A 27,483-nucleotide genomic window follows, 5' to 3' on the forward strand; every position below is an offset into this window, starting at 1 on the left:
TTTTCGTCTGAGGAGTACACAAGAACAAGTCGCATTTAGAAATATCATTACATTTTTGTACTTTCACATTAAGTTTTTTGAGAATATATAATCTTAAAAACTCATAAAAAAGAGATGAAATTATATATTCAAGTTATTAGAAAAAAAGAGGGAAGTTCCCGACTCGAACCGTGAGAGAGAAAAAAAAAGAAAACTAGCTAAAAGAAGAAGAAATCCCTAATTCACAAAATGGGAAAAGGATGATGCTGTAGTTGAGAAAAGGTTCGAGATGAAGCTTCTTGTAACTCTTTCAATTTCTTCTAGGGGGATAACTTACTGTTCAAAGATGAACCCGTTATGGGTATGCCAGATGAACTAACAGTACATGTCCAGTGCTAAAAGGCTCGTCGTCTCTGCCTCATTCCAATTCAGTTGAGTACGCTTCTCTTCCCAACATTGGTAAAACAAATCTGTTTCTTCCCCATGATCTATATCACTGAATAGGCTTCTAAGCCAAACTTCCTTGGCATGTACACAGGAAAATAAGCAGTGTATGATGGACTAGATGGTGATGTTACACCGGGAACAGGTCTCTGTTATTTATGGAAGCTGCCGATGAAGAATCTCCATCATTGGAAGTCGTTCAGGGCATACCACATAAAGATGACAACTTTAGGAGAACCTTTATTTTTCATAGATTAACCTAGATGTTCTTTCTCTTATAGAGGTTTGGGCTAGACTCTAAAAAGGGAGGATAAGTAAAGTGATAAGTACTCTATACCTGGAGGAGACTTCATACTCTCCAGATTTATGGAATATCCATGTAAGTTTATCATTTCCTTCACCAATTTTGATCAATAAAATCTGGTTGCTAATGTGGGCTACAAACATATTTTGAATGAGTTGTTGATTCCATTGCTTGCTAGGAGTTAGCAAGTCACTGACTCTTATTACTGTTTGATCTGTTGAGAAAGTATTCAGGCACCGAGAATGTGAGAATTGATGAGGAGAAGAAACCCAATGATTAGAGAAAATATTCACAGATTTCCTAATTCCAATATTTCATATGAGCCCATTCTTTGTGACCTTTCATCTCTCCAGCATATTCTTCCAATTCCACGAAGGTGAGTTTCCGCTTTTCGCATTTATAATATCTTTGTATTTGTAGCACTTGCCTTTTACAACCTGAGCAATTAGTAAGTTTGATTGTGTTGCGATCGCCAGCATTGTTTACTAAGCAAAGCTAAGTTTTGAGCTTCTAAGTTTTTGAAATCCAATCTTCCATTCCTCTTAGGTCTTGACATAGTATCGTAACTCACCTAAGCACTCTTCTGGATCCACCAAAATTGCCCTAGAATTCCATTAATCTCTGGGACTAAGGAATAAAAAAGTTAAAAATACGATAACGTATAGATGGAAACAGCTGACCACCTGAGGAGAACAACTTTTGTTTCCAGCCCTCTATTTTCTTTCTTACTTTATCCTTAATAGTACTGAATATGGCCTTTTTTATCTTTGCACAATAGACAGTAGGCCTAAATATTTATCCCGAGAGCCAATATTAGTAATATTTAGCTTTTCTGCTAGCACGAGTCTTTTATCTTATCGAGTATTATTGCTGAAAAAAATAGATGATTTACTCAAATTTATCTTTTGCACACTAAACCTTTCGTAATCATCCAAGAGTTCCAAATTGCGCTCACAACTATAGGTAAAAGCCTTGCAAAATAGTATAGAACTATCAACAAAGAGGATGTGGCTAATTTTAGAAGATCGCCTATAAATATGAACACCCTGGATGATTCCGTTTTACTTTGTCTTGTGTAGCAAAAAGAATAAACCTTTTGCACAAAAGAGAAAAAGGTATGTGGATAGAGGATCACCCTGTTGGATGCCTCTGGTTGACTGAAATAGCAATATGGTTGTCCTTTCACAATAACAGAATAAGAAACAATCATCACAACTTTCCTAATCCACCATATCCACCTTGTATCAAACCTTAGTCTTTCTATCATAAACCATAGAAATTGTCATTCCATCATAGCATAGGCTTTACTCATATCCAGTTTAAGAGTCATTTCTGTTTCTAAACCAGTTCTCTTCATCTTCAAATAGTGAGCCATTAGAACATTATCTAAAATTAGCCTCCCTTTCAAAAAGGCACCCTGATTTGAGCTCAGTAAGTAATTAATTATGCCTTGTAGTCTATGAACCAAAATTTTTGAATTAATTTTATATACAATAGAAGAGAGGCTAATAGGTCTCACATTAGCCATATCATGAGCATCAGAAACTTTAGAAATGAAACAAATCTAAGTGTGGTTGAAGCACTTTAATATTCTATCTCTAGAGAAGAAACTTTTAAGTACTGAAAATACATCTCCTCATATAATCTTTTGGAAGGCGTGAAAGAATTTTGCAGTGAACCCATCGTCTACAGGGACACTCTAAGGATGAATTTTAAATGTAGTTTTTTCATTTCTTCCATTTTAATCAGGTGGAAGAGGATGCAGTTCATGGTTCGGGTAACCTTTTCCTTAAAGTCCTCAAAGGTTTGGCTTAGGTCCTCTATGGAGGAAGCTGTAAAAATCTTTCTGAAGTAGGATTTCACAACTCTTGCAATTTCTTCATTTGTGGCATCCATAACACCATCATCTCCCACCAAACTCCAATTTTTTTTTCCTCTGACACCTAACTCGCGCAAATTGTGAAAATATGTTGTGTTTTGGTCATCCACCTTGAGTCAATTAACTCTTGCCTTATCCCTCCAATAGTTTTCCTTATTGAGATATGCTTCCTCCAGTTTTTTTCCAAAATTGTGATCTGTTCTCTCCTAAGGGTTTCTTTATTTTTGAATTTTTTCCAGCTCCTCTTTGATCTCTTAAATTTATTTTTGAGAGTTAGACTTAGAGTTTTGTTTCCAACAAATGAAAGAGTGCCTACACAACTTCAACTTTTGCGCCAAAACAAACATAAGAGAATCCTTAATCGCCAACTCCATGCTTCCTTGACTATGCTTTTTACTTCCTCAGTCCAATACCAATGCTCTTGAAAATTTAAATCTCTGTTTTGTTTTCTCTATTGGCGAATCAGAGTAGTAAAATCAAAGTATGATCTGATCCATCCTCACTAAGCCTTCCTACAATAGCTAATGGGTTGACGGAGAACTATTCGGCTATAGCAACAACTCTGTCAAGCCTCTCTTGAATTAATTCTTGACCTCTTATTTTGTTTGATCAAGTAAAGGTTGTTCCACCATCTCAAGATCCACCAAATTGTTCCCATTTATGAAATTATTGAAAGTTGTCATTGCTGAATCTGAGATTACATTGTCTCCCATTTTTTTGAAGATTTTCAACAGCATTAAAATCTTCAAGAATTATATCTTTATCCTAAAAAATTGCATCACTCAAGTAACAAATTCAAATTGTTGTGCCCAAATCTATTTAAAGTAGCTGAAGTGGACTCCAATTAGACCCATACCTCTTATTTTAAATCATCATAAACTCTAACAACCACAAAAACTTGAGTCAATTACATCCACGTTAATTCCTTCTTTCCATTCAAGTGCAATGCCACCCGTAACCTTTATTGGATTACAAAGGAACTAGTTCATAAAATCACACGCTCTCAACTTCTTTTTTACCTGGTGAGGTTAGTTCTTTATTTAAAAGATAAAACTAACTTTGGGGGAGTGAGATCTACACATCCCTTTGAGATTATGGAATATCAGGGGTCTCTCCAAATCCCGACAATTCCAAGAAAGTACTCTCATATCTCTTGGGACACTATTTGGTTGCTGTTCAATTCCACCTTTACTTTTATGATCCGAGATTCATCCCCGACTTCATAGAATCCAATCTCTTGTATTTTACCCACCTTACTCGCCAATTTCCTACCAACTTTCATAGCTGGAGCCAAATTGGGATGGATTAGATTAATTCCGTATCTATCTGATTACCCTTCTTCTATCTTCTCACATGAAGGACGTAATCTTTAAACAACTAAGAGATCCTTTTTCTATGCGCATCAATTCCATTTCTGACTCGAAGAAGAACTAAGATTGATTTTTTTCTCTATCTACCACTATGAATCCCTTTGTTTTTTTTCAAATCGCCCTAAGAACATTTTTTATGGTGCCTATAGAGAACCTCTTATCTGCAAAAATTTATCCAATCAAGCTATTTTTCACATGTCTCCCTTTCTTTCCTTATCCTCTTCCTTCACAATAACCGCAATATCTCATTCACCATCACTACTCGCAGTCTCATCCCTCTCTACCCCACCTCAGGTCCCCATGCCAACGACAAATTGTAGCTATCTATAAAAAAAAGCAAAAAATTAAAAGGAGCACAAAATCCTCGTGGAGCACCTAAAAATCCTAAAGTCAAATTTACTAAACATCAATGTTGTAAATTTTACTTTAATAAAAAATATATAAATATATTATGAAAATAAAATTTTTACATGAGAATGTTAGAATGTATTTATAACCATTGAATTGATTTAAATGGTTAAGATTAAATATACTTAATAAATGATATGCAGATAACATATTTATAGTTATTAATTTATATGAGAATACATTAGGTAGCGTTTGGTAAGGAGACTAGGACTGAGACTGAGAGACTGAGAGTCAGTATTGTATTTGGTGGCCAGAGACTGAGTATTGTATTCAGTCTCCGTCTCCAAAATTTCAATCTCTTTGATAGCGTTTGTTTTGAGATATTGGGATAGAGAATGGAAGATTGGGACTCAGTATCAAGTTTGTTGGTCCAAAAATTGGTACTAAAATTTCAGTCTCTGTCTCCAAAATTTTAGTATTTCAGCATCTCCAAAAAGTGGGGACACAATGGACTGAAATTTTTGGAGACAGAGACTGAAATTTTAATAACATTTTATACCTAAAATACTCCTATTTTAATTAATTAATTCCAACTTTATCTTTTGTACAAATTAAATTAGAACTTCATTCTTATTTCAATCTCTGTCTCCTACTTTATACCAAACACAATACTGAGACTTATTTCAGTCTCTGTCTCTCTTCCAAACACTATACCTTCAAAAAGTCGGAACATAGGAAACTGAAATTTCGAAGACAGAGATTAGAACTTTGATAACATTTTTTTCGAAAATACCCTCATTCATCATTTCAAATTCCAATTCTACCCTCCCACAGCCACCATCCTCCATCCCTTCTACGGATAACATCGTCCCCTTCTCTTCCAACCATTACCTCCCCCATGTTTTTCTGTAGCTATCATCCCACTCTTTGAAATCAATATAGCAGCAAGTAAAAATAGATCTAACACAATACAACCTAAAAGTCAACACAACACAACACAACACAACAGAACAACAAAGCAAAAGTGAAATAGAGAAAAACAGTAAGCTTCCCACCATCAGCGACGACGAACAGCAAAGCTCGCAAACGGTGAAGGCGACGATGACGGCATAGAGAGAGAGAGAGAGAGAGAGAGAGAGAGAGAGAGAGAGAGAGAGAGAGAGAGAGAGAGAGAGAGTAGAAGGAAAGGAAAAGTGTGGCTGGTTTAGGTTTTTTATTTTTTTAATTAATAAAGATATTTTAGTAATTTTAAATATTTTAGTCTCTATTTTATCTCAAATAAAAAAGGATATTGAAACATAACTTAGTTCTATATATTTTACATCAAACATGATATTGGGACTTATTTCAGTTTCAATCTCTTTTCTAAACGCTATCTTATAGCTATTATCTTTAATTTTTATTAAAATATATTTAATAAATAAATTAAGATAATTAGTATAGTATATAAGAAACTATCAAAATATAAAGATTTATCAACAATTGCGTGTTATTTATCTCCACCAAAAAATATTAAAACTCTACTAAAAAACTACGTGTTATTTATTCATATGGAGAAAAATATGGTCAGTTATAGAAATAAGAATATGAATATATGTTGAAATTACAAAGCAAAGGTGTATGTTGGCGGAAAGTGCATTCTTCATGAATCAATGAATTGCAATGACATCTTTAAATTCAACGGGTGACACTGATAAACTGAAAACTTGGGCAGTAGTTTTTTGAAAGAATCCAACAGCATGAACACAATAAAGTTGCATTTCTTGTCCTTTTTCTGGGATTCTGATCTCATAACGAGGAAAAGTATTTTTATTTTACTATTTATGAAATGAAAAAAAGAATAGTATAAGGTATTGTCATATTAAAAATGTTTTATTTTTCGTCATCTATGTTATAAGTCTCAACTCTGCTACGAGACTTATTTGCAATTCCTCAAATACTAAGTAAATGATAAATAACACACATTTATTGATGAACCTTCCGCATATTTTGATAATTTGAGATTATTGTATATGTTGTAAAATAAATAAATAAAAAAGATAAATAAAGAAGTATAAGAAGAAGACTCTACTATTAATATTCACTAATATTAATATCCTATCATAACGATAATTTATATATATTAATATTGTATTTGTCGTATATGAAAAGAGAAAGAAAGAAGAGCTTTATATTGTACGTAGAGGAAGAGAAAATGTTTTATTGATGATTGTGTGTTGTATCTCAGGCTATGAAGCGTTATTTATATGTGTACAAATTCAACATTTATTAAAGATTGGTCTTCGTAATAATCTCAAATCTCTCTCTTAAAAACTTCAACCGCCCATATCATAAAATGGGCATCCACCTCATATTCTTATCACAACACTCTCCATTGGATGACCGTTTAGGATTATGCCTCGTTAAAATCTTACTAAAGAAAATCCAATGAAAAAAAATTTAGTGAAGGAAAAAGAATACAAAATCCTTTGTGATGGGATTGCCTCATTAAAAACCTTGTCAAGAAAAATCCAATGGAAAAAAACTTGACCAAGAAAAAAAGAGTACAGTCTCCCCCTCTTGTCGACATCATTTAATGTCTCGAAATCAGTGCATCCCAATCTCATGTACCAATCTTTCAAAGGAGAATTTTGGGAGTAACTTTATAAATAAATCTGCCAGATTGTCACTTGAGTGGATTTGTTGGACATTAATTGTCCCTTGATTTTGAAGGTCATGAGTAAAGAAGAATTTTGGAGAAATATGCTTTGTTCTATCATCTTTAATGTATCCACCTTTAAGTTGAGCAATACATGTATTATCTTCAAACAGGACAGTTGGAGCTATCTTATGATCAATCAATCCACATGATGACAAAATATATTGGATCAAACTCCTGAGCCAAAAACACTCGCGACTTACTTCATGTATCGCTAGTATTTCAACATGATTAGAGGATGTTGCCGCAATCGTCTATTTTGTGGACTTTCATGATATAGCTGTACCACCATATGTAAATAGGTATTCTGTTTGAGATCTCCCTTTATGTGGATCAGACAAGTATCCAACATTTGTATAGCCAACTAATTGTGACTTGGATCCATATGGATAAAACAACCCCATATCAACTGTTCCATGAAGATATCGAAAGATTTATTTGATTCCACTCCAATATCTTCTGGTTGGAGAGAAATTATACCTTACTAGTAAGTTCACAGCAAATGATATATCGGGTCGTATGTTATTAGGAAGATACATTAGTGCTCCAATGGCACTAAGATATAGTACTTCACGACCAAGGATATCTTCATTTTCTTCTTTAGGACGGAAATGATCTTTTTCCACATCTAAATACCTTATGACCATTGAGGTACTTAATGGATGTGACTTATCCATATAAAACCTCTTCAAGATCTTCTCTGTGTATGTTGTTTGATGAATAAAGATCCCATTTTTTGTATGCTTGATCTGCAGGCCGAGACAAAATTTAGTTTTTCCAAGATCTTTCATCTCAAACTTTTCTTTTAGAGTTTTTATAATTGTTGGAATCTCTGCAGGAATTCCAATGATATGTAAATCATCAATGTACACAGCAATTATAATGAACCCATATGCACATTTCTTTATGAAAACATATGGGCAGATATAATCATTCTTGAATTTGTTTTTGGCCAGATACTCAGTAATACGATTATACCACATTCGTCCAAATTGTTTCAGACCATATAAAGATCTTTACAATTTAACTGAGTATAATCCCTGTGAATATTCATTAGATGGTTTAGATATCTTTAGTCCTTCAGGGACTTTCATATAGATATCACGATCTAATGCGCCGTATAAGTAGGCTATTACCACATCTATTAAATGCATATGCAGTTTATGATATGCGAATAAAATGACCAAATAACGCAATGTTATTGCATCCACTACAGGGGAATATGTTTCTTCATAATCTATACCGAGCCTTTGTGAAAAACTTTGTGCCACAAGTCGAGCTTTGTAGTATACAATGTCATTTTTCTCATTTCGTTTTCTCACAAATACCCATCGGTATCTAACAGATTTTACATCTTCTGGTGTACGGACTACAGGTCTAAAAACTTCACATTTTACAAGTGAGTCTAACTCGACCTTCATGGCTTCTTCCCATTTTGGCCAATCATTCATTTGTCGACATTCTTCGACTGATCTTGGCTCAAGATCCTTATTTTCATGCATGATATTTAATACCACATTATATGCAAATATTTCATTGATAATTGTCTTATTTTGGTCCCATTTCTCTCCTGTAAAGATATAATTTATTGAGATCTCATTATTTTCACAATTTTCAAGTACCTGAATGCCTTCTGGCATTAAAACTATATCAAAATTTTGGACAACTGCAAGTGTCTTTACTATGTCTATTTCAATAGGAATAGTATTTACCTCTTTTTTTCGAGAATTTTTATCTTTGAAAGCGACAGGCCTACCACGCTTCTAGCGTGTATTTACTTCGGTGGTAATTTGTCCAATTGGAACATCAATTCGCATTGGGGCATTTTTTGCTAGTATATAAGATTTAGTTTTTCTATCGAAAAATGCATCAGGCAATTCATTTGCTATTCTTTGCAAATGTATAATCTTTTGAACTTCTAGTTCACTTTGCCTTGATCGAGGATCTAAATGCATCAACGACAATGCATTCCAATTAAATTCCTTTTCAAAAAGCTTATTCTGTCCCCTAATGTTGGAAATTTTAATTCATCAAAATGACAATCCGCAAATCGGATTTTAAATACATCCCTACTTTGTATCTCAAGATACCTTACTATAGAGGGAGAATCATATCCAACATATATCCCCAATTTTCTTTGGGGTCCCATTTTGGTGCGAGAAGGTGATGCAATGGGAACATATCTCGCACACCCAAATATTCTTAAATGGGAAACATTTGGCTGTTAGCCAAAAGCTAATTGCATAATAGAAAACTGATAGTAACTCGTTAGTCTCAAACGAATAGGTGCTGCGGCATGTAAAATAGCATGCCCCAAGCCGAGGTTGGGAGATTTGTTCTCATAAGTAAGGGTCTAGCAATCAATTGGATGTATTTAATAAGTGATTCTGCTAACCCATTTTGTGTGTAAACATGAGCTACTGGATGTTCAACACTTATTCCATTAGTCATACAATAAGCATAAAAGGCTTGGGAAGTAAATTCACCAGCATTATCAAGACGAATTACTTTGATTGGATTTTCTGAAAATTGTGCTTTTAATCGAATAATTTGAGCAAGTAATCTCACAAACGCCAGGTTGCGAGAAGACAATAAGCACGCATGTGACCATCTCGAAGATGCGTCTATTAGAACCATAAAATATCTAAAAGATCCACATGGTGGATGAATATGTCCATATATATTGCCTTGAATCCTTTCTAGAAATTCAGGGGACTCAAATTCAATCTTTACTGGTAATGGCCTTAAAATTAACTTCCCTTAAAAACTTGCAGCACATCAAAATTCACTAGATTTAGAATCTTCTGGTTCTTTATAATGAATGTCCATGGGAGTTTTCAATAATTCTCCGCATCATGGTTGTTCCCAGATGATCGAATCGATTGTGCCAAGTTATGAATTCATTTGGACTAGTAAACTTCTAGTTTACAATGGCATGTGATTCAATTGGACTAATCTTGGTATAATTTAATTTATAGTTATACTTTTGTGTTGTAACATGTTGAATTTTATTAATTATATTGTAATACAAATTTAGAAAATGAAAATGTTTCTTCTATTTTTTATAACGCCTCTCCACATATGATTATTTTTGTCATTGTATATTTGCATAAATTTGCAAAATAAAAAATAAAATAGGAGTGACAATATTTATTTTTTATAAATTTATATTTTTTTATAATTATTGAAAAATATTTATACAAAAATATAATATATATTGAATAATATATAGAATATATATAAATTAGATTGATTAATAAAAAAACAAATTTTAAAATTTTTTTAACAAAAACATAAATTTAACAGAAATTTTTGTGACATTGCACAAGAACCTAATCTAACTATTTGGTAATTGGTATAATAAAGCTAAAAAGAAATCAAGTAAGGGAATAAAGCATAACTATGATACGTATATATAAAAATTAGCCATTAAATTAGTTATTGAAATAAAATATATATTAAAATATAAAAATATATTAAAAATGAGTTAATAAATATATATTTATATATAAATATGTAATAGTTAATTTTGGTATGTGCATGTTATCTTTTCAACAAATAATATTAATGAAAATCATAGTACAAATTTTAGGTCAAAACTCCGAAAGTCATTTAATCTAATGACAACGATTGAATCCAAATACAACTGGTCAACGCCACAACATACATAACCTGTTAAGTGTTATCCATCATATCCCATGATAGATATCTACTTATCTAGTGTGATAATGTGATATTATATCTACCAATAACAGATTGATCAAAACCAACCACGTAGGGCCATATCATGTAATGCAACATAATTTTATACATTGTTAGTTCATACATATTTTATATATGCATATAATTATATATTCTTACTTTGTTATGTCAATAAAAATAAATATTTTTCGTATTTATTATATAAATAATTATCTAAAAGAATAAATTTAAATAATTTTACAAAACATTTTTAACTATTAGTATATCAAATTAAATTTATTTAACATAGTGCCATAGTAGCATCATAAATATTTTTTAATTAATTACCATAACCAAAAGTTCCCCCCACATTTCGACCCCAACGGATATCCAACCCCAACCCAAACCCATCGTTCTACAATCGCTTTCAGCCACACGAAATGACCGAGACATCCTCACACACATCGCAATCAACACCACTAAGCTGGGGGAACACCCCAGGGTAAGAAAGTCAATCCAGCCCCTTTCATCATGGCCATGGGCCTGGCCCAAAGAAAAAAAGAGGGTCTTCCCCTCACCCAACGGACACTGCCTTCCCCACCCCACAAAAACACACTTACCTCAGTTACCTGCGCATAAAGTGCGCACGTTAGCTGTCTCCTCTTACAATCATGCCTAAAAAGGTTCTCTCTCTCTCTCTCTCTGAAAAAAAAAAAAAGCTTAACATCACAATTCGCAAGTACAAAACTCACATAAAACGCAAATCCCATTTATTTATTTATTTATTTTCTTTCTTTAATTGAATTGAATAATGAACCGGAACAGAAGGGAATCCGAACCAAACACGAACCATGCATTAATTGAATGGCATGGTTTTATAGTTGGCGGTATGGCTTAGAACCTTTATATTTTGTGAAATGGGAATGGAAAATGGAAGAAAGAGTGAAAGAAAGGTGACACAGTCACACACAAAAAACACACTCACACACTCTCTCTCTCTCTCACACACACACACACACTTCACAACGCAAAACGAAACAAGGCAAGGACATTGCTATGCTAAGCTATGCCATCTATGTACTGATAAAATTTACTGAGTGAGAAGTGTGTGTGTGAGTGACTTAAATGGATCTGAGTGGGCAGTGTGTAGTAGTGGTTCAGCTCTTTATAGCCTGCCACAACAACTGTACCTCACTCCCTTTCCTTTCTCTTCTTCTTCGTCTTCTCTACTGAACCAGAACAAAACAGAAAAAACAAAAAAAAACCTAAAATAAAGAAAAGAACGTTTCTTTTGCTATTCGGACCCGAAACGTTTCGTTTCTCTTCCGATCAGTTCCAGCGTTTCTTTTTCTCCGATCTCAATCGACGAAACTCCGAGTCTACTCATTCGACGAATCGGGGATTCTTCTTCTTCTTCTCTGGTTTCGTTGCTTCACTGGTTCTTGCTCTCGATCATGCGTTGGTGCTTTTCTTCTAATTTGTGAGAACGATGAATCCTTTGTGCTGCATTGCTCCGGTTTCGATCGATCGGGACAGGGCGAATCCCGTAGCGACGAAATCGCCAACTCACTGCCAGCTAGGGCTCGATGCGTCGGTCAGGACGGTGAACGGCGGCTCCAAATCGAGCTCCTCTGCGCCGGATTCCTCTCATGGCGGTGGCGATTCTCTGAAGTCGTCTTCCGGCGGGAACCGCGGCGAAGAGGAGGATTTGTCAACGACGACGGCGGAGCCCCGGGAGTCGAAGGTGTTCGGTGGCGGGAACGGAGTGGCCGGAAGCGTGGCCGGAATCTTGTACAAGTGGGTGAACTACGGGAAAGGGTGGAGGTCGAGGTGGTTCGTGCTGGAGGATGGAGTGCTTTCGTACTACAAGATTCATGGTCCGGATAAGATCGTGGTGAGCCCAGCGAGGGACCGGAGCGTGAGAGTGATCGGCGAGGAGTCATCGAAGTTCGTGAAGAAGAACAATTGGAGCCTGAATCGAGTAGCAGGAGTTAGTGGTGGCAACTCTACTAAGCAATGCAAGCCCTTCGGTGAGATACACTTGAAGGTTTGTTTTCTATTACGTTTAGCAAAAACCTAACCACACTTGCAATCTGTGTGATCGTGAAAGGTCTTGCGTGATTCGCATTTTTTTAAGTTTGTTTTTATTTGCTTCAATGAATTTGACGAGTGTCTTTACAAATTGGAACTATCAGCTTTGGTTTTGTCACTTTTGTGTATGAAGTCTGAACTGCGAAGGCCTTTTTCGTTTTTGAAATTTGCCATGCTGCATGGTTCAATTTGCTTGAAAGAAAAAAATTGCAAGAAGCGTGAAATGGGTGATAGCGATATCAGTGTATTTAGGATGATAGTGATGTTAATTTCAAGCATCGTGATTGACGCAGGGGTATTAGGCGAAAAATTTGTTACTGACGCATGCACATTGTGTTTTTTGTGGTTGCTTTGCAAACGTGGATCCCCTTTTGAACCGTGTCTTAAAATATACAATTTTTATTTATGTTTGCACTTTGCACTATCAATATAAGGAAGTGACGTATTTGAAATATTGATTAAATTGGTCCTAACCCCTTTTTTTAGCCAAAATCAATTATGTATGCCTTAAATTGACAAAACTGGTTAAGTTGTATCTTTCGCTAAATTTATGCTGAAATATTTTGGGGCTTGTGATTCCATTCTTGCGCTTGTACCATGGATAAAAATGTGCCAGTGTATATCCATTTTTTTTAACATGAACTCACCTTGGTTATCTTGTGGCATGTGCTAAATTTGAATGGCCTTGTTCACAGGTTTCTTCGGTTCGGGCTAGCAAATCTGATGATAAGCGGCTATCCATATTTACCGGGACAAAAACTCTACACTTGAGGTGTGTATCTAGAGAAGACAGAGCTATGTGGATTGAGGCCCTGCAGTCCACGAAAGATCTTTTTCCTAGAGCTCTAACAAGTAGTGATCTTGCAACTCCAGAAGATATTGTAGTTTCAACTGAGAAGCTGCGATCTCGATTGTCAGAGGAAGGCATAAGTGAGGCAGTTATTAATGACTGCGAGTCTATTATGCTCTCCGAAGTCTCTTATCTTCAAGGCAAATTGAAGTTTCTTCAGCAGAAACATATAATGTTGCTGGACACCTTAAAACAACTAGAGGTATCTGTCTAACCTTTTGGAGCACGTCTAGGAACAGCATCTCCTAACTTCAGATATATGATTGAACTCCCATTTTGGATGGTTGTAAAAATACAGTGGTTAGCCGGCCATCAAACCATTTCCTTTGTATTTTGATTTTTGACTTTTCCCTGGTTCCTCCTGTCTAGCTTATAATTATTAAATTTAAATTTTAAATATCACAACAAATTAGACATTGGGTTTTTACTAATTACTTTTCTTTGAATTCTACATTAGCCTTCTAGCATTTTAGGTAAATATAAAAGCGCATTAGGTTTTTAGTATAACTATTTTCTTTTATGATGTATTGTTTGCTACATAAACCATCCTGCAGATTACTATATATTATTTGAGGCTGTAGCCTTTTTTTTTTAATTTTAGGGATCTTTAAAAAAAGGTATATACTATTTGAACCTTCTCTTGGCGTAATGTAATGTTTCTGAATTCCTGAATTTCAAATACTATATTTCTCTTATCATTGGCTTGAGAAAACACACTGAATCACTCATTTTTAAAGGCAAACTCTTGATTTTATTTTCTTAATTTTGTTTATTGATTAGTTATTTTCAATTGTGGCCCTGGCACTGAACATGCTATTGGTGCTTTGACATTTTTGAAGGAATTTACTAAACTTACGTAATTTTGCTCCTGTATATGCTGTGTCAAGAGTTTGACTTATCTATTAAAATTAATTAATGCAGACAGAGAAAATAGAGTTGGAAACTACTGTAGTGGATGAAACAAAGGAGCGTGAATCATATTGTGGACAAGGGAACAGAAGATTTAGTGGTGCGTAGGCTGTTAAATTTGATCATACACTTGCCAATATTCCTTTGTCATATTTTTTTAATTTGATCATACACTTCTTAGTTCACGCTAAATTTGTCAATCTCAACATTATTTAGATTGAGAGACTGCCAATCAACCGAAAAGTTCTTGCACTTAAGTGAAACCATGGTAAAGACATTGACTTTTGGGTGGTTGTATCATGTATGGAGGAGCTCTAGGAAGTTAAAAAAGTTTCTTTATCCTGCTTTACTTACTGGTTGTTTGTTAGTTTCTATATTGTCAGCAATGTACTTACTTTTTCAACCGTTCATGTCTCAGATTTCTATTCTGTCATGTCGGAGGGCAGTGCTACTGATTCAGTAGCGGATAATGAAAGTCAAGACGGAGCAGATGTTGAAACTGATGATGATGATGGTGCATTTTTTGACACAAATGAGTTTTTGTGTTCAGATGCCTTAAGAAGTGCTTCTTATCGAAGTAGGGAGGGTATGACAAATGCAAGCATACATGATAGAGATTGTTTACTTTCTGACGGTTTGCATGGGTTTGGGAAGGGAATCAAAGATGTAAGCTATCCATATGTCAGAAGAAGGGATAACTTACCAGAGCCAAAAGAAAAAGAGAGGCCTGTTGGTTTGTGGTCAATTATTAAAGACAATATTGGGAAGGATCTTTCAGGAGTTTGTCTCCCTGTGTATTTTAATGAACCGCTCTCTTCATTGCAAAAGTGTTTTGAAGATTTGGAGTATTCATATCTAGTTGATAGAGCATTGGAATGGGGAAAGCAGGTCAGATTCTCAGCTGTCCTTTACTTCTTGACAAGCATTTTTAAAAGCATGATATCCTTGTTTCATTTTATCAATGTATATAAGATGTTTAGTTAAATTTAGGGACATTGATGGTTACAAAGATTTGAACATCTAATAAAGCTTGATAAGACACGTGATCAACGTGTTCCAGCTATTGTATTTGTAATTCTTCCAACTAGTTAGGAAAAAGAGGCAATAATGTATGTTTACCTTTTATATGTATGGTGGCTTGCCACTGTTAATAGATTAAAAAAAAGAAGCTTAAGTTGGTTTCCAGAACAAATTTGACTATGACACCCTGATCTAGTCTGTGATCTATTATTGATTTTGGAGGCTTGAGCAGATTGGATTCTAGTTAGAGAATAGGCTGAGGCTTCTTTTACAAGACACTTTCAAAATTGAGCATACTTTCTTTGTGGCCTGTAAAATTGAGCTTGATTTTTAAGTGGTAATGATCCAAGAATTTGCATGATATGAGAAAGTTGAGAGAGTAAAAGAATGTTAGGTTTTAGAATTTAAATGCATTCTCTATATGCATTTTGTCAAATTATAACTTGATTCAGGGCTTTGCTTGGTGCAGGAGAATGATTTGATGAGAATCCTAAATGTTGCAGCTTTTGCTGTGTCCGGCTATGCATCCACTGAAGGTCGGCAGTGCAAACCTTTCAATCCTCTACTTGGGGAGACATATGAAGCTGACTATCCAGATAAAGGTCTCAGATTCTTCTCTGAAAAGGTAACTGGATTTTCTAATTACCTTTTCAAGATTTCTGAGTGTGGCTCAGTTTACAGGCAAAGACATATCTTCAAACTTACAAATTTGCTGTTTCCTCGCTTCATTTAATCTCAAAATAATACCTCTGATTTGTGTCTATTTTTATGCTGTAATTTTCTATTAACAAGAAGCATGCTGCAGGTTAGTCATCATCCCATGGTTGTTGCTTGTCACTGTGAGGGAAGAGGATGGAAGTTCTGGGCGGACTCTAACTTGAAAGGGAAATTCTGGGGGCGTTCTATTCAGTTAGATCCTGTGGGTGTCCTCACCCTACAGTTTGAGGATGGTGAAACATTTCAATGGAGCAAGGTCACCACTTCAATTTACAATATCATACTAGGTAAAATTTATTGTGATCACTATGGTACAATGCGCATCAAGGGCAGTGGCAACTACTCTTGCAAACTGAAGTTCAAAGAGCAATCTATCATAGATCGAAACCCACACCAGGTAGGATTATTAATATAATTAGGTCATAGAGATTGCAGAATCCCCCCTCCCCCCCCCCCCCCCCCCCCCTCTCTCTCTCTCTCTCCTATTTTTTAGGTAAATAAAATAAGTTGTTCTTTCATGCTGTATTTGCTTTATATTATCTTGACAATTTCTTTTTTCTTTCTTTAGCCCTTTTCCTTATTTTCTCGCAACTCAATCTTCGAGTGACATCTAGTGTCTGATTAAGCTGTACCATATATATTGTCACCCTGAAGAACACAAGTCCAGCAGAATTTTCTTGCCTGTCTGTCTGCATCAGAGCATGAATGATGAATGTTTTGATAAAAAGATCCCTTTTCAATAAAAGAAATGCTTATTTTTTTAGTTTGTTCGGGTGAATCTTATTTCAAGTACAAAATCAATAGAAAATCATAACAAATATTGATTTAATTAATTTATTATCTTGGGACGGAGAATCACTAGAGAACGACATTTTATAACATCCAAATATGTTTCTTCTAATATTACTCCTAAATATTAATTGATTTTACATCTAACCACTATCCCTTGTACTTTTTAAAAACTTTTAAATAAAGATCATTCTTTCAAAAGTTATTTTATATAAAAGAAGCTAATCCAAATGAGGCTTCAATTAGCTTGCTTTTATTAGCAACATAACAGCTGATATAAGACTGACTGAAATAAATGTTTATCATATATACAGGTCCATGGATTTGTTCAAGACAACAGAACCGGAGAGAAGGTAGCAATGTTGATTGGGAAATGGGACGAAGCAATGTACTATGTCCTTGGGGACCCAACTACAAAGCCAAAAGGTTATGATCCAATGACAGAAGCTGCATTATTGTGGGAAAGGGACAACTGCAGCACCAAGACAAGATACAACCTCTCTCCTTTTGCAATATCATTGAATGAAATAATGCCCGGCATGATAGAGAAGTTACCTCCCACTGACTCGAGGTTGAGACCCGATCAAAGACATTTAGAAAATGGAGAATATGAGTTGGCGAATGCAGAGAAATTAAGACTAGAACAGTTGCAGAGACAGGTAATAATTTTGAATCCATTGGATCTAGACTTTGACGGTTTTGTTTTGTACCTTTTCCTGGTGTGGTAATCATGTTTTTTTATTTCCCCCATACATAGAAGCATATGGGAACTTAGGGTTAGTTTTGTTTGTATTTTTATTTTTATTTTTTTATTTAAATTCTCTTTTCAAGATTCTATGAAGAAAAAATGTAAACATAGGAATGAAAATTGGAGTTGTTTTCTCAAACCAAACATCCTTGTACTCTTTTGTGCTAGCTTCCCAACTAACTTGATGGTTAGGGTCTTATGCTCTAACCTAAGTGGCATTGGTTCAAAACAAGGCAAATGAAGGAAGAGAAAAATACGCTATTTATGCATATAAAATCTCTGTTTCTTGAACATGTTTGTAACTTATGCTTGATTAACAAATGCAGGCAAGAAAGATGCAGGAAAGAGGATGGCAGCCTAGATGGTTTCAGAAGAATGAGGATGGGTCTTACCGATACAAGGGTGGCTATTGGGAAGCAAGAGAAAAGCATAGTTGGGATGGAATCCCTGATATATTTGGACAGAGTTGTGATTTACCTTCATGTTCTGAAGATACTATCATTACTCTGTCCTAACTTCTGATATTGCTGCTTAGTAACGCTTTATTTATTCACAGCTGTCAAATATCTCTCACGTTTTGCTAATTGTGTATTTGGATGTAGGTTGTAAGTTATAAAAAACTTCCCATCAGAAAAGTCTTAGCTTACTAAAAGTTCTTGTTGCTGGCATTTTGGGGTACAATCAACCTTTAAAAACAAGTTTTGCTGATGCATTCTGTTCCTTGTAACCAAATTATTAATTTCTCACATAGTAACCTGTCTCTACATGAATCGTTGCTTCTAGCATTAGCTAAGAAGGAACGAAAAAGTTGCATAAACAAACGCACGTGAAAGAATTTGCTTCTCTTTTTTTATCTATTTGTTTTTTCTTTTATCACCTCCGATGGGTGTGTTTTGGAACTGAGGAGTTGAATTTGATTTGATTTATAACTTAATGATCTTCTTTTGATGGGAAGAAAAGCAAGAATTGAATTAATTTTGAAATTCAATTGATTTCTGTTTCTTTGTATTTGAGATCCTTTCAATCCTCTTTTTTAAACAGATTTCCAATAAGACACTCCCTACGTTCATACAGCACCTTTGATAAGGACATGGAGAGAAGCTGAATTCATTTCAAAATAAAGTGCTTAGGCCTAAGTGTGGGATTTTTTTTTAAATAAATAAAATAAATGTTTTATTTACGGAAATAGATAATTTGAAGCGTTTTTATCGATTTGCATTGCATTAATTATCTTGTTTATAGTGTAAACGAAATATACATACACTTATTTCATTTACATTGTAAACGAGTTAAGGTTTAGTCGTTTAGACGCGCCTGCCTCTTTTGTCGTTCTCATTGTCCATGACCTTCATTTCTCCTTTTCTCAGACGTTTCTCTTGATATTTTTGAGATACTCGAACTTTATGGCATGCGCGAATGCACGAGACGGAGACATTAACTACTTGAACGAAACTTGGCACATTGCAGGAACAATCGACTTTCTGGTTAGTGTTGTTGTTTTCCTCTTTTAAGTAAATGAACATGTAATTATAGTTAGAGTACTTTTATAGATTCAATGTTGTTACACATGTAGAATAAGTTGTCATGTTATTAAAATTTGTTAGGTTGTGTAATGTAGAAATTAGTAAGTGTTAATTAATTAATTTAAATTATTAGTTAATTTAATTTATTTATTAAATGTTTGTCCTAATTTTGCATGTATTTAATTCAAATTTTATATTTTTAATTTTAATTTTGAACATATTGCAATGACGTTGGATAAATTTTTTAAACGTTTGTTTTTTAAAGTTAATTATTCTAAAACGTTAAATAATTGTTTATTATTATTTTTATCTTTTTTATTTTAAAATAATAATATTTACAATGGAAATAGATTTGTTATTGAAATGTTTTATTTTTAACAGAAGTCTTGCCTACTACTCCCCAGGCGAGTGAGCTACACTCTTGCATCACTGGACGCCATTCTCCCTTACTTGAGGGAGGCTGGGTTTGACGACACGGTGTAGTTCAGGGACTTTGTTTTTGACAACTCCCTGATTACTACATTCGTGGAGCGGTGACATCTAGAGACCCACACTTTCCACCTATCTTGGGGTGAGTGCACCATCATCCTGCAAGACGCTGCGTACCGCCTTGGGTTACGCACTCATGGAGAGTTAGTGTGTGGGTGCTTGCGTGATTTTCACAGATGGTACCAACACCCGACCTGGGAGTGGGTAGAGGAGCTACTTAGTGCCAGACCTCCTCATGCTTAGTAGTAGGGTGTGCAGAGGAAATAGTCATTCTCCATCAATGTGCTTCGGGATCAAGTCCGTCATATGCTAGTTATAACAGATGTAGCCACCCTCTGACAGTACACGAGATGTTACATTCTGTTGCTGATCGGGGGTTACCTGATGACCGACAAATCAAACAATCAGGTTCATATTAGGTGGCTACCATTATTGGATGACTTCGAAAGATGCCGCGGTATATCATGGGGATCCGCTGTACTTGTATGGACGTACCACTCCTTATGCTCTATAGCACATCGAGATACCACCGAATTGCTGGATGCACCCCGCTTCTCGTCTCGTGGATCTACTACAAATTTTCTTAGTGGTATCCACCCGAGAGACAGATTGATAGGCATGGCCCAGCAGAGTAGGGATCAATTTAAGCAGCGAGTCCTTCGATGGCGTCTTATGTTAGACCGGTTACTATTGGATGAGGCACGTGAAAGTGTTTAATTAGTTGTCTCTAAAACATTATCAACTTCCAACGTAATGAATTGAAAATGAGAGTTGTGTAACAAATTATTTTACAGTTCCTATGGATGCCGTACGACGACCTAACCATGCGGGCCATCTGTCCCAATTGGTTGAGAGAGGAGACAAAGTGGATGACATGGATGAGTGTTGTTCTCCTTGTCTGCTTCAACATCGTTGAGTTTCACGATGCTGACCAGGTGAAACGCCAATTTGGTGGCGAGCAGCCGGTGCCTGGAGACCTGGTCAATATCGACCGGTTCCTGACCACCACAGGACGGGGCAAAGACGTGTGGTGGCCCACTCATCATCGGCAGTGGTATGATGAATGGAGGACTCGATTTCAGGAAGGCCACAGGATCTCTATTCAGCCATTCACTGACTACCGGCCTTTGCATGAGTATTGGGACTTGTTCCAGCATACTTGTCGCGTCAAACATTTGTCAGGCCAGGACAAGCTTGATGATCCCAGGCTCTTTACTCTCCTAGATGACATGCAACCTACTGCTAGTCAACCTAGGGACGTAGGTCATCCTGGACAAAATTCGAGTGGCCAGATCTACCACCACCAACATCACCAACCTCCGTAAAGAGTTCAATGACTTGTTTTACCATGATTCTCTCGTGGATATCAAACATAAGGCACACATGCTCATCGCCATGGAGGCAAAATAGACGAAACCGAAAAACTCCTTTTTTCATCGGTGCTATTAACCTATACCCAACTCTCCCAACCTCTTTTTGTCTCGTTAGCACCAACGTGAGTCAATATTAGACTCTTTAACTTAGACAAAGAATTTACTCTCTGAATATGCAACAGAATAGAATATCATTCTCGAATTTAACTCTAGTATTGCTGTTTCTCATGTGACAGTTGGGATACACACTTACAACCATATATCCACACTACCATTAGACATTTTTGCTTAATTTGTGGAAGAAAAAAGAAGGAGAAGGAGAAGTGAAATGTTTATATGGAATACAAATGGTTGCAGATATTTTTAAAACTGCTCAAAATTTGTCGTACTTTATCTCGTTTACAATGTAAATATCATAACTTTTCCTATATCTTGTTTACACTGTAAACGAAATAAGTGTTTAAATGAGATTTACACTATAAACGAGATATGCGTTGATCGTTCTCTTTCACGTATCACGTGTGCAAACGTGATACGTTCAATGGCAAACATATCTTATCTCGTTTACAGTGTAAATGAGATATACACACTTATTTCGTTTACACTGTAAACGAGATAAATAATACAATATAAATCAATAAAAACGCTTCAAATTACCTATTTTTGTAAATAAAATATTTATTTTATTTATTAAAAAATCTCCTAAGTGTGTCCTTGGAAGAAAAGAAATAATAAGTAATTGGATTTGTAATTCCATGAGAGGACGAAGGTGATATCGATAGTGGTTGACAATGAAAAAAGACGAACAAAATGTTTGAATTGAGATAGCTAAAAAATTTTCAAAATCTGAATATATGAAAAAAATATTTCATGTATAACACATAATATGTTAACCAATCATAATTAAAAATAGCCCCGTAAGAAGGGTATTTATATTTGTTCTCTTTGTTCTCTCACATGAGGACTTTTTACTTAAATGAATTAAAAAAAATTGATTATTTTATACAAAAAATTAATTATTTTACAAAAAATATAAATTTTTTTATCGAAATACATTTTTTGAAGGGTGGAGCGAACCCTAATTCGAGGCAGAATTGGAACAGGTCCCATCGATTTGCATGTAAATTGGCCAACTCCAGCCAATTTGGACCAAAATTGTCTTGGCCTTAATTTTGGTATTTTTTTTTTGTCAGAGTGAGAGATTAGGAATTTTGTAACATCATAGATAGATAGAACTTTCAGCATCAGAATATGGTTCAAGAACCCTAAACCCTGATTTTGCCTTTAAAATCTGTGTATCCACCCAATTTTGGGCTAATCCCCCCACTATAAATAACCCCTCTCTTGTGGATTTGGATCCTCTAAATTTTGAATTTCACTTTAGAGAGTAAAGTGTGATCTCTCACTATTTATTTCATAGATGGTACTAACAATAAATATGAGAGAGAAACCATTCAAGAGTAGAAGATCACACTTTACCCTCTAAAGTACAAATTCAAAATTTAGAGGATCCAAATCCCTCTCTTGTTGTCTAGCGTGCATCGCTCCTTTACTTATCCGCTTTTAATTCCCAAACACTCTTATACTTAGATTTTATACTTTTGATTCTCTTTCGTTCAAAATTCTATATCATATTGAGTCACTTTTTTAGTAAAATGGTGCAAATACTGTTGATATCAATTTATTACAATGAAAAAATTGTAAGAGATCATAATGGATCAATCATATTTAGTTCAACTCAACCTATATTCGTTCATATTTTTGTTAAAGTGGGGGTATTTGACAAGTTTAAAAAATTTTATTTTTCACATTGTTGGTCAACAACATACAAAATAAATGAAGAAAATTTATTATATGCGTGCATTTGATGAAAATAAATGACACATTCTATTACAAAAGGTATTATTGTGCACATCTTTTATGTCTGGGTAGGGTAAGATCCAATAATGGTTTTGTAAATTTAATAGTGGCATTTTGCCTTATTTGACACAGGTATTTGTTACGTTGCAATCGTGATGTTGAGCTGGTTCTGCACTTGTATTCCTGTTATCCATTGATTATATATTGGAGCTTTTTTATTTTGATTAATCTATGTGAAGGAAGTTATTCTGACATTGGTGATACCGAATCAAGTGGCACTTCAAGAACAAACATTAGAAAGATGATGATTGACCTGAATATGCCAATCGAAGATAACATAGAGGGTTCAAACCTAGATTAGAATGTAGAGGTCATTGTAAGCAGATTTAGAAAGTCATGAGAGATCTGCTATTGGAGGAGACCCAATAACCGATCCTTATCAAATTAACCCTATCTCTGATGGTGAGAAGGTAGAGGAAGAACTTGAGGATATACCTGATGATAAGGAAGAAACAATGAACTACTACACTCACTCACAACTCGTACTTGCACTCACTCAACTGTGTATTTATGAAAGGTACGATCATCCTACTCACTTGGCCTCTTTGAATTTGGATGCAATGAATCAAGAGTGTTCTTTTGATCAAGGAGGGCCGAAAGATGATCCGACAAATGAATTCGAGGTCAGACAACAATTCGAGGACAAGCAACTTGTTCTTATGGTAGTTAAGAAATATAACATCATAAAGAATGTGGAGTATAAGATATTAGAGAGCGACCATCTAAAGTATTATGTACATTGCACTCAATTTTGAATGGGATGTTAGTAAAATATGCCCGTGGCTTATCGTCGCAAACAGAAAAAATAGGAAGTGAAAAGATACACTAGGCCTCATTCTTGTCTGCAGACTTCAAAGAGACAAAACCATCATCGATTGGACTCTAAGGTCAATAAAACCCAACCATTAGCATAAGAGTTCTGCAAAGATTTGTTGAGAATAATTTTGGATATAAAGCATCCTACAGAAAAGGTCTAACTTGCAAAATAATGAATAATTGGTTGAATCTATGGAAATTGAGAGGATCATACAGTGAGTTTTAATTTCAATATGGTTGTTTGCAATGTAGATATATTTACCCAGTATGTAGTTTCAAGTGTAGTTTAAAATGAGGTTATGTTTTGACCTATATCACCTTACTGAGTGCTCCTTCCCTGATAATAGTCCTCCCAGTTGCTCAGACAACCATTAACTAGCTCTACTAATTTGAAGTCCCAACTAAAAGGAGACGTCCTGCAAGGTAATAGTAATCTCCCTGCACGACATGTAGAAGTGTGTGTCTTCGGTAGGGGTGTTCAAATCCAAACTGATCCAAATTAAACCGCTCATCCAATCCAATCCAAACTAAAAACTGATTAAAACCACACTAATTTGGATTTGATTGGATTCTATTTTTAGCAAATCGCATGGATTGGATCAAATTTCGAATCTACTTCTTAAAACCGATCCTATCCAATCCAAACGGCATCATGTGCTATAATATTATTATTATAATTTTACTTATAATATGTTCAATTTGTTATACATTTTTATATCATTCATGTATTATTATTATTTAGTGAATATTTTATGTTCAAAATGATATTTATTTATTTATTTTAACTAACTTATAATTTTATTTCTATTGTTATGTTATTGTTAGTTTTTCAAGATATTGTTGAGACTGGTTATATTATTGTTGGTTATTTAAAATTTAATGTTGAGACTTGTTATGTATATTTAAATTTTTTATTTACAAAATCGCAAATCCAATCCAATAAAAAACGCTTAAAATTGGATCAGGTTTTCTAAAAAAAAATCATCCAATCAAAACTACACTGCAAGTAAAATTAGTGTTCGAATTTGATGAATTTTTAACTCAAAATTGATATAAACTGTACTGCAAACCCCCTTAGACTCCGGACGCTACCTCTCAAGTGACTGATGCCAACACATAGTCATGATCAAACTGATGCATATAGGTAAAGTGTTCTATCCCGATTCTTCTAAGAAGTGGCCTAAAAAGCTCACTCGGACGTGTGCTGATATACCATCTATTTCGTAGGACTTTGGTCAGCTAAAAAAAATTAAATACTACATACTTAATCATGTAAGGTCCCACATCGGTTGAGCAGGAGAACGAAGCATGTCTTATAAGGGTGTGGATACCTCTCCCTAACATGACGCATTTTGACGAGTGAGTGTGAGGGGGGGGTTTCGACTATCATCCCTATCGTCAAAGACAAAACCGTGAGGCCTTGTGTGCCAAAGCGGACAATATCGTGCTAGCGGGTGGTCTGGGTTGTTACAGATGGTATCAAAGCCAGAGACCGGATCGATGTGCCAGTGAGGACGTTGGGCTCCCTTAGAGAGATGGATTGTAATGTGGATTGTAAGGTCCCACATCAGTTGGGGAGAGGAACGAAGCATGCCTTATAAGGGTGTGGATACCTCTCCCTAACATGATGCGTTTTGACGAGTGAGTGTGGGGGACTTCGGCTATCATCCCTATCGTCAAAAATAAAACCGTGAGGCCTTGTGTGCCAAAACGGACAATATCGTGCTAGCGGGTAGTCTGGGCTGTTACATTGAAAGAATTTGATAATAAAAGTGGGTTAAGTAGTATTTCTAGAATAAAAGAAGTCTTGCTCCTAGTGTAGCATGAGAGAATAGAAAAGAAAAATAGAGAGAAGGTAGGGGAGTGGGGAGAGATGAGTAGAAGGTTACATTGCAAGTAGGCGAGAACGTATAGATTGTTAGGGATCAAACCAAACAAACATTCATACACCTCAGAAACCAACTACAAAAACAACCATATAAATAAGTTAGAGGTTAAAAGGAACAACACGAGAAGAGAAGTACACTATGACTCTGTTTAAAGATAATCTTTCGAATAACACAACTGTTGAGTGGCTTTAGAAAATTTTTAACAAAAAAAAGTGGTGAATGTGTATTTGATAAGAAAGCGTAGGAGAGTTCATTTATTATTATTCACATTCATTAGATTTTCTTCGAGAACATATGCTCTTTGTGCGATACATAAATGATACAGGTAGGTGGTTTGAGTTGTAAGTTTAGATTTTCTGAGGTAAGATTTAGGATTATAGAGCTGTTCAAATCTAAATCAATTCAAATAAAACTGCTCATTCAATTTAATCAAAATTGAAACTGAACAATTAATTTTTTATGGCTAATTTCTTAATTTTAATTTTCTAAATATATTTTAAATTTTAAATTTTTAATTATAAATTATTTTTTAATTTATGAATGTTAATAATATTATTACGAAATTGAATTTAATTTTTTTGTTCAAATAAAATTTCAAATAAAATGTTATAATATATTATACAAAAATTAAAAATTATATTTGTTTATTTTTATTTTAACCAATTAAATATGTGAAACAACAAAAAAAATTAAAATTGTGTTCTTAGATGGATAACTTTAATCCCTGATCGTTATTTCTGGTTATGAAACAAATAATAATGTGGAATTATTCTTTTATAAGTAGGACAGTAATGGGCAATAGAGAGAGCTTCTCATTAGAGATTATATATATATATATATATATATATATATATAGAAGCAGCAAAGGATTAATTTGCAGTAGATTTGAATTTTATTTAAAAATTTGTTATTGGTTAATAAATTATTATATACATAAAATGATATTTGAATTTCTGACACTTATTTAAATAAATTAGTGAGTTAATGACAAGACCAAAACAAATTGTTTCATTAGGGATGTGAGTAAACTATCATTTTTACCCATAAAATTTGACGATACTGACATATCTACTTATAAAAAAAAATTACTATTTGTACTAATAAAAAATGGCTTTTGCAAGTAAAATTATCCAAACCCTAAAATATTAAATGAAATTCCTAAACTACCCTTCTTTCCGGTCTGCACCACTAGTACCATCGTCTTCTTCCCTCTTCTTTTTCACCCATTCCCAGACCAAAGTCTATTACAGACCAAAATCTATTCCAGAGAGTTAGCCTCCTCTTTTTCTCTTCTCTCTTTATTACGTGCTATTGTTATCTCTGGTGCGTTGTCGAAACCCACGATCAGATCTTCCTATCCAAATCAGCAAAGTCCGGCACCAATGCCCAACCGAAAAGCAAATCAACAATGTCAGGGAAATGAGGCTGAAAGCACCTCAAAAACTTTAATGATATCAAAGTGATAATCCCAACAAGCCTATGCAACATCTCTCATCCTCAAGCAGCACCTGACAAGCTTTGAGAATTGACAAAGCGTATCTCTCAACTCCACCAATATCCCCAACATTAAGAAACTCACACAAACCTTTCAATGCCAATTCCTTCGTCCCATCAATGACACTGATATTGCTTAACAAGGCCAACAC

The 27,483-nt window shown here is 34.8% G+C and overlaps 1 protein-coding gene across 3 annotated transcripts; it reads left to right on the forward strand.

The window, feature by feature from the left end:
• The first annotated feature begins 11,482 nt into the window (after positions 1-11,482).
• Positions 11,483-19,306, forward strand: LOC130957908 (oxysterol-binding protein-related protein 1D). 3 transcript variants are annotated; one of them, XR_009077296.1, is made up of 9 exons: positions 11,483-12,750; positions 13,490-13,846; positions 14,566-14,653; positions 14,972-15,441; positions 16,043-16,198; positions 16,379-16,687; positions 17,394-17,738; positions 18,154-18,502; positions 19,195-19,306. XR_009077296.1 is itself a non-coding variant. In XM_057884753.1 (8 exons), exons 1-8 carry the CDS (start codon positions 12,193-12,195, stop codon positions 18,340-18,342), a joined length of 2,472 nt encoding a protein of 823 aa, XP_057740736.1. In that variant the 5' UTR covers positions 11,483-12,192; the 3' UTR covers positions 18,343-18,645. The 3 variants fall into 3 exon arrangements, 2 of the variants coding, with proteins under 2 accessions (XP_057740736.1, XP_057740738.1); XM_057884753.1 differs by lacking the exon at positions 19,195-19,306 and having other exon boundaries at positions 18,154-18,645; XM_057884755.1 differs by lacking the exon at positions 19,195-19,306 and having other exon boundaries at positions 12,581-12,733; positions 18,154-18,645.
• The last annotated feature ends 8,177 nt before the right edge of the window (positions 19,307-27,483 follow it).

This window comes from Arachis stenosperma, chromosome 10 (assembly GCF_014773155.1).
Source record: "Arachis stenosperma cultivar V10309 chromosome 10, arast.V10309.gnm1.PFL2, whole genome shotgun sequence".
Taxonomy (NCBI): domain Eukaryota; kingdom Viridiplantae; phylum Streptophyta; class Magnoliopsida; order Fabales; family Fabaceae; genus Arachis; species Arachis stenosperma.